A 12757-nucleotide genomic window follows, 5' to 3' on the forward strand; every position below is an offset into this window, starting at 1 on the left:
ATCTTTGTGTCGATCGACTGGTTGAACCGGATATACCACATACCAATCGGATAAATGGTATAATTACGATACCGATATTTAAAATACTACTTCCAAACCCAGAAAATATGTGAGACGACACATCCTTCATATGAAAGTATACACTCAAAAACTGTTTAAGTTGACAATCATAATAGAGTTTATCACGCCCCAAAGCCGGGAAACATGAAAAAGAAAGGAAAAAGAAAATTCATCAACACACACCTACGAACTAGTCAAAAATCCGGCAGCATCGATATATCTATAGTAGCCAACTTTCTAGAACTATGATGATGAAGAAATTATTGTGGCTTCCTGGTTAAAAATATCTTCCATTTCAGCATAGTTTCTTGTAAACAATGTGAAACTATGCCATTGTTGGTGTATGGACTCACATGTTTGGTAGATATAGTAAACAACAGGCAAGATCCACGCTATTTTGGCATCTAGACTTCAAGCAGTTGACGACAAAGTCTCTTACTAGAACTAGCTCCCACAATATTTTTCAATTTTCGTAGTCCGGCTATTTCAGAAGCAGAATTATAAAAACAAAAAAAAAAGGTACCTTAGCTTCCATTCATTTGCTTATGCGGGATAGGTTCCCTGTTGAAAGACGGATTGAAATGTCTTAAGTCTTTCTAGATGGACTGTACCTTCTGTCTTTATATCTTTGTGAGTCTCGCAAACATCAATCTGCGAATACAATGTGGCCTTGGAGATGTTAATATAACTCAACAACAAACAAAAATATTGTAAGCTACGCTAACTACAGAGCTAACTTTTTCTTGTTGAAGGTGACTTAATTTTCCTTCAACAACGCAGCTAGCATAAATTTCGACTACTATCATCAAACCCCGCTATATATAGTGGAGTATGTACGATTGCTTGCTATGAGTTATAAGCGAAGTAGTCTCACATATAAATATACCCAACCAACCATGTTTCTGTTTCTGTTTCTCTTTGCTTTTCTTAACCAAGCTTCTTCATTCACCCAAGCTCTCTTTCCAGTCCCTCAAATCACCACTGGTTTCAGCTTTCCTTCATTCACTCCAGCAAGTTGTAGTGATGGTAACTTAACTTGCACAGGTTCAGTTACCAGTCATGATGGCTACTTAAGCCTAACACTAGAGCCACAACAAGGCAATCCAACCTTACCACTAAATCAAGTTGGCAGGGTTCTATACAAATACCCTTTGCTCGCGTGGCCAGCAATGATCTATGGTAAATTCACGTTCAGGATTCTTACCTCCCCTTATTCGATCAAATGAATCTGTAGACGGACTAACATTTATTGTCGCACCAGACAGTAGTCCCTCGCCATCTGGCAGCTATGGTTCCTATCTTGGAATAATGGATCCAGCATAAGATGGTAATATATATAATGTGAACCTGTGGTTCCTATCTTTATTTATATAATGTAATATCGATACATAGATTACATATTCAACTAAACCAATACATTTTGAGGTAAATGCAGGTCATGCTCATGGTCAATTAGCTGTGGAGTTTGACACTTACAAGAATACAAATGATTTGGATGCAAATCACATTACGATTGTCACTAAAAGTGTAATACATCCGATTGAAGCTAGGAGTCTCAATTATACCGGAATTGACCTGAAAAGTGGAAGAGATATCAAGGTTCTAATAGTATTGGATGGGAGGACAAAGTCCATTAGAGTTCACATTGGATATGCATCTGATCCAGTAGGTGAGACTTTTCTTGAGGTGCCTATTGGCATCCCAAATACCCTGCCAAGCTTCATCTATGTGGGATTCACAGCATCAACAGGGCTTCTCACTGAGCGCCATCAGATTCTCAACTGGAATTTAGCATTATTTCCAATCAATAAATGAGGAGAATCTGCGCAACCAGTGTGATGTAGTACTCTTCTTGGGATATACATCACAGAATAGTGAAGGCTTTCGAATTCTATGCAAATTTTAATTTCTTAAACTTGCAAAAATAAATGAGGAAGGCTATGTAATCCATTCATATATCAAGTTCAATAAGGAATGGTGATGTCCTTCTCTTAGTTTAGTCCTTGTCATGAAATATAGCGTCATTTATTTTCCACCGTCTTCTATATCATGAAAAATGGACATGGCATTTATTTCCCACTGTCTACATCGATTTTCAGAAGACGGATGATAACGTTATATTACACTGGTGCGGAGATTATTTGATATCTTCACGAAATGGGTTAAGAGCAAATAGGTCACCGAAAGATAGGTGAGTTTGCGAATAGGTCACTCAAAGAAAAATTTTCAAATTGGGTAACTCAATATTTCAATTTTAAGCAATTAGGTCATAGGAATATAATTCCAATCAATTGGTCGTCTGAATTTGCTTACTTGTCAGTTAACTGCCAATGTGGAGTCGATGACTGGTGGCTTTCTAATGACGTGTTTTTACAACTAAGTTTGAAAATGAAATCAGATTAACCCACCCACCCTCACCCCCACCCCCACCCATTCTCTCTTCACTAGAAAACTTCCATCGCAGTCACCCTCTCCATCTGAGATCTTGTCGACTGGAATCGGAGCTTCTCCAACTTGCTCCCCTTTGTCATTAAGGAGGGCGAAGGTTTTTCAAAACTTGAATCCAAAGACGAGATCCGACAAGATACAAAATTGCAGAAAATCCCACTCCTCAACAGTAGCAACAAAAAATAACCAGTATGTCGACTTCTCGATTGCAAAGCCGAACTTTGCACCTATTACAGAGGGGGACCGGACAGTTTAGTTGTATTCTCAATCCGCTTAAACTCAATCTTCCCCATCCCTAAAGGGTTTAGTGCATATAGGTCATTGAAAGATACCCCCATTTGCAATTAGATCTCCCAAAGAAAAAAATTTCAAATTGGATCACTCAATATTTCAATTTTAAGCAATTAGATCATGATGGTCCAATTTCAATCAATTGGTCGCCGGAAATTACTGACATGTTTGATTACTGCCTACGTGGACCCAAATGACATGGAATTTTTGATGACGTGTATTTTTTATGTAAAATTTTTTTCTGACAGAAGGAGCAGAACCATCAGCCAAAGAATCCACCTCTGAATTCCCAGATTCTTAGTCGAATGAGTGAGTCCTCCGCTTTGTTTTGATGAGCACTCGACTTCTGCTTATAGGAGCATGAATCCCTTAGCTGGCAATAGTAGAAGTCATTTCCAGAAACATCTCCCACATCTCCTCCTCTGTATGCCACTTAATTGTAAAAAAAAAAAGTCATTTGTGAACCTATCCTGAAATTCCAGCAGTGCAGTATACGAGAGCGAAGATCATGCCCCTAAAAGCCCAAGCGATCCCTTGAATCCTAACCAACGAGCACTTGGTGTTCGACTTAACCACTCCCATCACCGTCAACACAGTGATGTACAAAAACAGGAAAGTGGTAACGAACTCTGCAATCCCAACCCGGTACAACGACCACGAGGTCAGTTCGCCCCGCTCGAACAGAGGAGCCGGCGGCGACTCCCTATAGTCCTTGCCTTCATCTTGGATCTGAGCCGTAGTCCCTATCGGCTGCCTTTCTGAGTACTTGCCCTCCATTGCTAAAATCAGAGTCTCCTATTCTTTCACCGTCCGATCTTAGATCAAATGAAGGTGATCCACACAAAGAGAGAGGAGGTGATGGAAGAATTGTAGGTTGAGTTTGATTTTGGTGTTTCACGTAAGAAAGAACGGGTGGGGGTGGGGAGGGTATATCTGATTCTTTGATTTTGTTTATTGTTTATTCAAAAAAAAAATTTCAAAATAAGTTGTCATCATCCACGTAATAAAAATTCCATGTCATTTGGGTCCACATGGGTAGTAATCGGACATGTCAGCAATTTCCGACGACCAATTGATCGGAATTGGACCATCATGACCTAATTGCTTAAAATTGGAACATTGAGTGACCCAATATGAAATTTTTTCCTTTGGGTGACCTAATTGCAAACGGAGGTATCTTTCAGTGACCTATATGAACTAAACCCCATCCCTAAACACAGAATCCCTAAACTCTAAACGAAGCTTTTCTTACAGAAATCTAATGGCTTCAATCTTGCTATGAGGATGGGTGAACAACATATCTAAGGATTTTTTTTATTCTTCAAGTCCTCGTGTGATCAACAGATCTAAGGCTTCAATCTTTTTAGGTAAACTTGGTGATAAGCTCCTCTTAAAAGTTTTATTCTAATAAGGACACTCTTAAAAGTTTTACTCCATAAAATCCATAAAGTTTAACACACTATTCCATAAAGGATAAAATGTTAAAATATATGGTTGTATTGCCTAAAATACTCTCATCTTCATCCTTAAACATGGTACACTTCTCCTACATGTGATTCATCTCTGACCTCCGCCGGAAGCTTCATCTCTGTCGTCAGAAGCTTCATCTCCGCCCCTCATGACTTATTCAACAATTATATGGCATTTTTTAAGTTATATTTCATCCTTTTTTTTTGTAATCGAACTAAATCAACTCATATTCATCACGGGGCTTGTAGATCTTGTTGTTTTTCTTTGATCTGTCATCCCATCTTTATTTTTCAGTATTTTCTGTGGTGATTTTTGTGGTTTTTTAGTGCTGATTTAAGATCTGCAAACCGCAGGTGATATGTTATTTGTTTCGATTAATTTGATATCTATCATATGCTATATGTTTTGTCAAATGTTATCTGTCTTGTTAAAATGTTATCTGTCTTTCATGAAATGTTATCTGTTTGAAGTTCCAAAAGGACAAAAACATATCACGTGACATATCAGAACATATTCGAAACATATATATCTACATATTCATATTCGAGTTCAAAAGAATATTGACAGATACAAAACAGATATAATATCATATACTAAAGATAGAACAATGCCTTTTCATGTTCGTTCTCTATTTCTCTCTCTAGATCAGAACTTTGCTTTGAAGATCCGTCTTTACCGAAACTGAAGGAAGAATAAAGAGCCCCAATCCCAATCTTAGTCGCAAGGAGGAGGAAGAAGAAGAAGAAGAAGAGAAATGTCGATCTATGTCGCAAGCAAAGAAAGAAGAGTCGATGGAGGAAGAAGAGAGAAGAAGTCGCGAAGAAAGAAGAAAAAGAGAGGCGTCGAAGGAAGGAAGAAGAGAAACGCTAAGGAAAGAAGAAAGAAGGAGAAAAGAACAACGTGTTTACAATAGGAAGGACATTTTAGTCACTTAACAATATTTGTACTTTTTTCTAAAGTTTTTCTTGGTTTGTCCTTTGTTACAATAGGAAGAACAACGTGTTTACAATAGGAAGTATATAAATGTTGCTTCTTGTTCTTCTACCTAATTTCCCCATCTTTTTACTATTCAATCTTTTTTATTTTGCCTTTTTATATGTGCCACATTTTTTTTTTAATTTTTAAAAAACATTCATATCATTTTTTAAATATATTTTGATATTCCACATGGCTTTTTAAATTAAATTTTATTTTATATTTAGACAAATATGACATGTCAACAAATTTCGGTGTTAAATTGACTGGAAATTGATCGGAATGACCCAATTGTTTAAAATTGAAACATTGAGTGACCCAATTTGACAATTTTTCCTTCAGATGATCTAATTGCAAACTGACCTATATTTCAGTGACCTATTTACACTTAACCCTTCACAAAACAGACTATGAGAAACTCAAAGTTTAGCATAACGATATAGAAAATGAAATCAATAGAAAAATAAATGGCAAACTGATAATCTAAGAGATTCTAACCAAAGAGCCTCACTTAGTATGTAGAGTCACCCAAAGGTAGCCCAGATTGCTGGAGATGAATTATGTCAACCCAAATTGAACTCCTCGCAGTTCGCATTAGCATGCACCAATTTAACGAGCAATTGGAATGGTTTTGTAGGCCCATGGACTTGCTCTTGTTTACTTGAGTCATCATTGGTAGGGGTGTACACCGGATTGGAAAATCCGGTCCGACCCGACGACCAAGTCCGACTCGGTGACCCGGTCCGACCCAGTAGTTATTGGGCTAACCCGATAAAATTTTTATCGGACCGAGTCAAACCTGACCCAGACCTTAGTTAACAGGTCCGGGTATTGGGTTTGAATTTATTCTGTTATCGGGTCACCCAATAACCCGATAACTAATTAAAATAATATTAAATTATTAATTAGTAATTACATTTAAAACTAATTTGCAGAAAATTTTTATCAAATTTCATTGTTTTTTTGACCTAGATCACCACTTTTTCAGTTGCCCAGTTCTCTCTCTCGTCTCTCGGTATATAGACGTCACCACCGCAATCATCGTCTAAAACATGGCAGCACCAACAACATCATCTTCATCGGAACGCTAATTATATAGTCAATCGAAAATCTGCATCTGTCTGATTTTTAATTGCTCTCCCGTTGGCGCATGCGGGCATATACTCTAACAAGGATTGCGAAGGGGAGGTATGGGCACAACTACTATGAGTATTGGAGGTGGCGGTGAGGACAGGGTTTTGGCTATGACTCAGCAGGTCATGAAGAGTCTCAACACGCCTATGGAGGAGGTCCGTGAGGGTATTTTCTTCTTATCCATGTTTGAAAACAACATGAATATGGTTTTACTTTCTATAATCTCAAGAAAAAATTTAAAAATGGCATATGGCTTTGTTAGTGACAGATGGCAATGGTAGATGCAGAGGGCATGGCAATGGTAGATGCAGATGGCTTTGTTGTAGATGACTTTGTTAGTGACGACATAAGTCAATGTGTATGGGATGGGCTTGGGCCTTAGGCCCTTTTAAATTTGTTGGCACCAAAAATATGTTAGGCCTAATAGTCTTAGAACATGTGCAAGGCCCATGGTGCAGCCTATTATAATTTGGATTGTTATGGCCCATAAGCCCATATTATTGAGGAGGAGAAGCTCAATTGTAGTAACTGCCCAGGTGGAGTTATGCTGGAAGTGACCCATGAAAACTAGAGAAGTTGTGGCAGTTATAACAAGATGGTCCAAGTGGCAGCACATGAGAGAAATGAGGCAAGTTGTTGTGAGAAGGTGGTAGTAACTTCCAACTTACAGAACATGGAGTAAACCAAGGATAACTGCAACAAGATCATGGATTATGGGGAAGAATTTCGTGCAGGACAGGAGGTATAAAAGATGGTAGACAGACAGATGGAGGGGACACAAACAATCAGTCAAACAGACAACAAAAACTCAGGCCCAAAGGCACTTTGAAGCTTCCTAGCATTTCAATTACATTTCCAAATTCTTGTCAATTTCAAGCAAATATTATGTTGTTCATTCTAAATTCTAATGTATTTATTCCTTATCAAGTTTCAATGCCAACCATTGTTGTGTAAATTGTTCTTGGTGTCTAGTTAGTCTTCTTCATTTTAATCTCAACAAAGCGCACTTCAGTGGAGTTGGAGAACCTAGAACTATTGAGGTCCCAAGATAGTTTGTTCAATTGTCTAGATAGAAGTCTTATTTACATTTTGTGCATTTCATTTCATTAGTGTAGGAAACTATAAGCCTTGGCACACCTGCAAATCATCATCACCTTAGGCCGTTTTTGGTGACAACAACCTTTTTTGGCACACCTGGTGGGACTGGAGATCAAGCATCTGAAAATTATCATGGCACCGGCACTCGCTTGTCAGGAAAGGAACCAATCGCTGGGGAGAATCCACAGGAGGAAAACCCACTGGCTGAGATGGAAGAGGCTGCCAATGATGGTAGCACTGAAGAAAAGCAAGAGCTCATTGAACGACCAACTGACTTATCTGATGAAGTCGCCATTTTGTTTGAACATTTGGTCAAAACCATAAAAAATCTGGAGGTAACCAAACAATTGAAGATGCCATGAAGCAGGTTGAGCGAAAGTTGGAGCAGAAGTTTGAAGATATGACTATGGGGGGCAACTCCCATCACAGAAAGGAGCAAACTACCAGACAGATGGTGGTTATAGCAAGCACACTCCTCCTCCAATGCGCTCTCCATCTGGTAATGGTCAGAATTTCAAGCTTGTTGCATATGGAAATACTAATCCTATGAACAACCCAACTGCCTATGCAACCACTGAACCTGCTGGACCAGGAGGCAACGTCGCTGCAGGGGTGGGTACTGCTCGGAGGGTTCAACCTATTATTCCACCACAAACACCACCTGCTGATCTGGAGACTCTCATACAGTTAGTTCAAGATTTATATGGCCACGGCCTTAGATAGGTTGGTCAGCCAGAGTATCACAAACCCTATCCAGCTGTTGTGGATAGGGAGAATCCTTACCCAAGAGGATTTAGAGTACCTGATTTTACTTTATTCTCTGGAGAAGAAGGGCTGTCCACCGTGGAACATATCGGCCGTTTCACTGTGCAATGTGGTGAATTGGCAAACTATGACAACTTTGACAACCTTTGTCTCAGGTTATTTCCAAACTCTTTGACAGAAGCTGCTTTTACTTGGTATTCTACATTACCAAGAAATTCCATCAACACATGGTGGGAGATGGAACGGTCATTTCATACCCAGTTCTTTAGAGCTGAATCAGAGGTGTTTGTGGCTGAACTATCCAGATTGGTGCAGAAGGCTGGAGAAACCACCGATGCTTATATTGCTCATTTTAAAAGGCTGAGGAATAGATGCCGCATCTATCTGCCTGAGTCAGAATTTGTCAAAATGGCTCAGCGATGATTGGACATTAAATTGCGTAAAAAATTCCAAGGTATGGAATTTTATGTCTTTTATGAGATGGCAGCAAAGGTAGCAGAGTATGAAGAACTGTTGAAAGAAGAAAGTAGGAGAAAGAAGTCTTCTATGGGAACTTACTACCAGGAGATAGAGATGGCTGATGCGGAGGTGACTTCCGAAAAGAAAGTGTGGGTTTGTCCCGCATTATCCAAACCGAAAGCAACTGAGTCAGCAAAGAAACAACCCATGGGTGGTAACATCAATTACACTTTTGATGTGACCAAAACGGAGGAGATTTTTGATTTTTTATGGCAGGAAAAGTTTGTTACATTTTCAGCTGGACACAAAATACCATCTCAGGAGGATATGAAAGGGAAGGAGTATTGCAAATACCATGACTTATGGTCTCATACCACCAACAACTGCTGGACTCTGAAGAACATGATTCAGGAGAAAATAAACAAGGTTGTCCTGCGATTCCCTGATAAGGAGTCGATGCTGGTAGATGAAGATCCATTTCCTCCAGTGGCGACCACTATACATGCAATTGATATAGATCTTCGTGACTACCTGGAGTTTAAAAGGAAATTGAAGGAGAAATCTCAGGTACCAAAAGCTCAAAATTCTCAAGTCTACAAGGAGAGAAGAAGGGATGGAAACCGCGCTATGTGCAACCACCAGCCAGCACCATTACCAACAGATGGCAGTTGGTGAAACATAAGAAGTTTCCTGCACCTCTAACCAGAACTCAGTTGATGAGAAAGCAGAGGCAGTATGCTGCCTATATGAGGAGCCATTACAAACCTCCAGTGATTCAACGAAGGAGCTAGACATGGGTTCGCAAAGAGAAGAAGCAAGAGGATAACCATCAAGTGAAAAAGGATCAACCACCTGCAATGAAATTTATGGTGGGAACAATTCAGGAACCATATGAATGTTCTACTACTACTTTAGTTTTGCCAGCTGTTTGGCAGGCTAAGAAGCACATAAAAGAAAATCAAATGCCAAAGCTTGATCGGCTAGGGAAAGGTGATCAACCTTGCAGTTTAGTGACGGTGCAGATAGTGGATGAAGAAACCCCCGAAAGGGTTATCTTGGAGAAACATTTAATCCAAATGTCATAGCACATCAAGCCACTGTATGTCAGAGCACAGATGAATGGCAGGCCGATTGACAGAGTCTTGGTGGACAACGGTTCTGCAGTCAATACCATTCCACGATCAGTTCTCAAGTTGTTGGGTAAGAAAGAAGATGATTTAATTCCAACTGACGTGACTATGGCAGGCTTTATAGGTAAAGTTACTAAGGCAGTTGGTATATTGCCAGTGGAGCTGACTGTAGGGCAAAAATCTTCCATGACTGTTTTCTTTGTCATTTACAGTCAGGCCAAATATCAAGCTTTATTGGGAAGAGATTGGATTCATTCCAATTGGTGCAATCCATCTTCACTACATCAACTCTTGGTGTACTGGAGAGGAAATGATGCAGAAATCATTTGGCCAGACAACCAGCCATTCAAGACTACATCAGATCTGGTGGAAGCTCGCTACTACCATGCCCAATGTGGACCAATTCAGTTCGCAAACAAGAAGGAAGAGATGCAGAAAATTGCAAGACAATTATTGCAACCAACGACCATTGTTCCATATAGGCCGAGGAGGTCAGAACCAATTATTGAAGAAGTTCCATGATGTGGTCTAAAGATAAAGAAAAGATAGTGGCGGCTGCAATAAATAAAATTGTAGTACAAGCTGCCATTGACAGAATTGTAACAGAAGAAATTAGTGAAAAAGAAATGATAGTAGAAGATGATGGTTGTTTAGCCACTAATAAAGAAGAGGAGTTAAATTGGAATAATTTGAAAATAGCACCGGCCAAATTAGATGATTTGAAGGCCGAAACCCAAGATCCTTTGGAAGAAGTGAACTTGGGGGGGCAAGAAGAGTCTAGAGTCACTTACATTAGTTCTACCTTGGATCCATCTATGAAGGTAAAATTAATAGTTTTACTTCACGAATTTCATGATTGTTTTGCTTGGGATTACCAGGAAATGCCGGGATTGATTAGAAAGGTGGTAGAACACAGACTGCCTATCAAGCCATGATATAAACTATACCAGCAACCATCTAGAAGAATGTCTTCAGAAGTGGAGTTGCGTGTCAAAGAAGAAATACATAAGTTGGTTAAGGCCGGCTTCAAACGGCCAACCAGGTATGCTGAATGGTTATCCAATATTGTATCGGTAGTTAAGAAAAATGGCAAAATTCGTATTTGTGTTGATTTTCATGATTTAAACACTGCTACACCTAAAGATGTGTATGTTATGCCAATTGCTGATATGCTGATAGATAGTGTGTCTCAACATGAGTTGCTATCTATGATGGATGGTTATTCTGGATACAACCAGATATTTATTGCAGAAGAAGATATTTCAAAAACGGCATTTAGATGTCCAGGAGCATTGGGTACCTATGAATGGGTAATGATGCCCTTTGGCTTAAAAAATACTGGAGCCACTTACCAACGGGCAATGAATGCTATCTTCCATGACATGATAGGCAGGAAACTGAAAGTTTATATTGATGATATCATTGTCAAATCAGTCAAGGCCAATGATCATGTGGCCGATCTCAAACTTGCATTTGAAAAAATGAGGCAGTACCAACTAAAGCTCAATCCTTTGAAATGTGCATTTGGAGTTAAAGCTAGAAACTTCCTGGGATTTTTGGTCCATCAGAGAGGTATGGAGGTTGACTAAAATAAAGCTAAAGCCATATGCCAAGCTCAACCACCGAAGAACAAACAACAGCTCCAGAGCTTCCTTGGTCAGGTAAATTACCTTAGAGGATTTATTTATAATCTTGCAGGTAAGACCAAGGTATTCTCAAAATTATTGAAGTTAAAGAAGGAGGATGCATTCAGATGGGAGTCAAAACACGAAGAGGTCTTTCAAACCATCAAGGCCTACCTAAGCAAACCTCCAGTTCTCATGCCACCTACCAGGCATAAACCATTGAAGTTATATATATCAGCTACTGATGATTCCATTGGTTGCCTACTAGCCCAAGATGATGATGTTGGAAGAGAAAGAGCAGTCTACTACCTGAGTAGATTATTGACAGATACTAAAGGGCGATATTCCGTGGTGGAAAAACTCTACCTTGCATTATATTTTGCTTGTACCAAGTTGAGGCACTACTTGCTTCAAACTAAGGTGTACGTGATCTCAAAGATGGATTTGATCGAGCACATGCTGACCAAGCCATTGCTGGCAGGAAGGATAGGTCGATGGTCATTGGCCTTGACAGAATTCAACCTCAAATGGAGACCACAACAGGCAGTCCAAGGGCAAGCACTTGCTGACCACCCATGTCTGGAAATTCCTGAGACCTTACTAGGCAACTGGAAGAACTCCGTCCAGTTGGTATAAACTGATATTTAGTTATTTAGGCATGATAGATGCGCAAACTACACCAATCTTTGAAGATGAAGGTGAATGGGTCCTAAAATTCGATGGGTCTAGCACTAAGATGGCTGCTGGAGCTGGGGTGGTCATTCAATCACCAAGAGTTATAAAAACCATTTTGGCTTTTAATTTGGATTTTGATTGTACTAACAACCAGGCAGAATATGAAGCACTGATCATTGGCTTGGAGATCTTGCTTGAACTAAAAGCCAAAAATATTCTGGTGGTTAGAGATTCTCAATTGGTGCTAAAACAACTGGCTGGAGAATACAAATGTGCTAGTTTTACATTGGCTCCATACTACAGTATAACCTTGCAATTGCTTGATGATTTTCAGGAGGTGGAGTTGAAGTACATTCCACGAGAACAAAATCATGAGGCCAACGGATTGGCCCAACTAGCTTCTGGTTTAATATTTCCAGAAAGTTTGATACAACAAATCATCATAGTGGAAAGACGATCTCATCCATCTATCAGAGAAAGACGCATGACAGTTGAATGCCTAGCCCTTGACGATCAGATGGAAGATTGGAGGAGATATATCATTAACCATCTGACATATCCCAATGATCCAGCAGCCAGAAAGGTCAAAGTATTGGCACAGAGCTATGTAATGATCGAGGGTGAACT

At 39.5% G+C, this 12757-nt stretch overlaps 2 protein-coding genes across 2 annotated transcripts; one reads left to right on the plus strand and one right to left on the minus strand.

Annotated features, from left to right (window-relative positions):
- Window positions 1-956: 956 nt before the first annotated feature.
- Window positions 957-1875, plus strand: LOC119981918 (lectin DB58-like). Its single transcript, XM_038825056.1, has 2 exons — window positions 957-1086; window positions 1496-1875. Exons 1-2 carry the CDS (start codon window positions 957-959, stop codon window positions 1873-1875), a joined length of 510 nt encoding a protein of 169 aa, XP_038680984.1.
- A 1389-nt stretch (window positions 1876-3264) lies between these two features.
- Window positions 3265-3576, minus strand: LOC119981919 (probable aquaporin PIP-type 7a). Its single transcript, XM_038825057.1, has one exon. It carries the CDS (start codon window positions 3574-3576, stop codon window positions 3265-3267), a length of 312 nt encoding a protein of 103 aa, XP_038680985.1.
- Window positions 3577-12757: the final 9181 nt, after the last annotated feature.

This window comes from Tripterygium wilfordii, chromosome 17 (assembly GCF_013401445.1).
Source record: "Tripterygium wilfordii isolate XIE 37 chromosome 17, ASM1340144v1, whole genome shotgun sequence".
Taxonomy (NCBI): Eukaryota; Viridiplantae; Streptophyta; class Magnoliopsida; order Celastrales; family Celastraceae; genus Tripterygium; species Tripterygium wilfordii.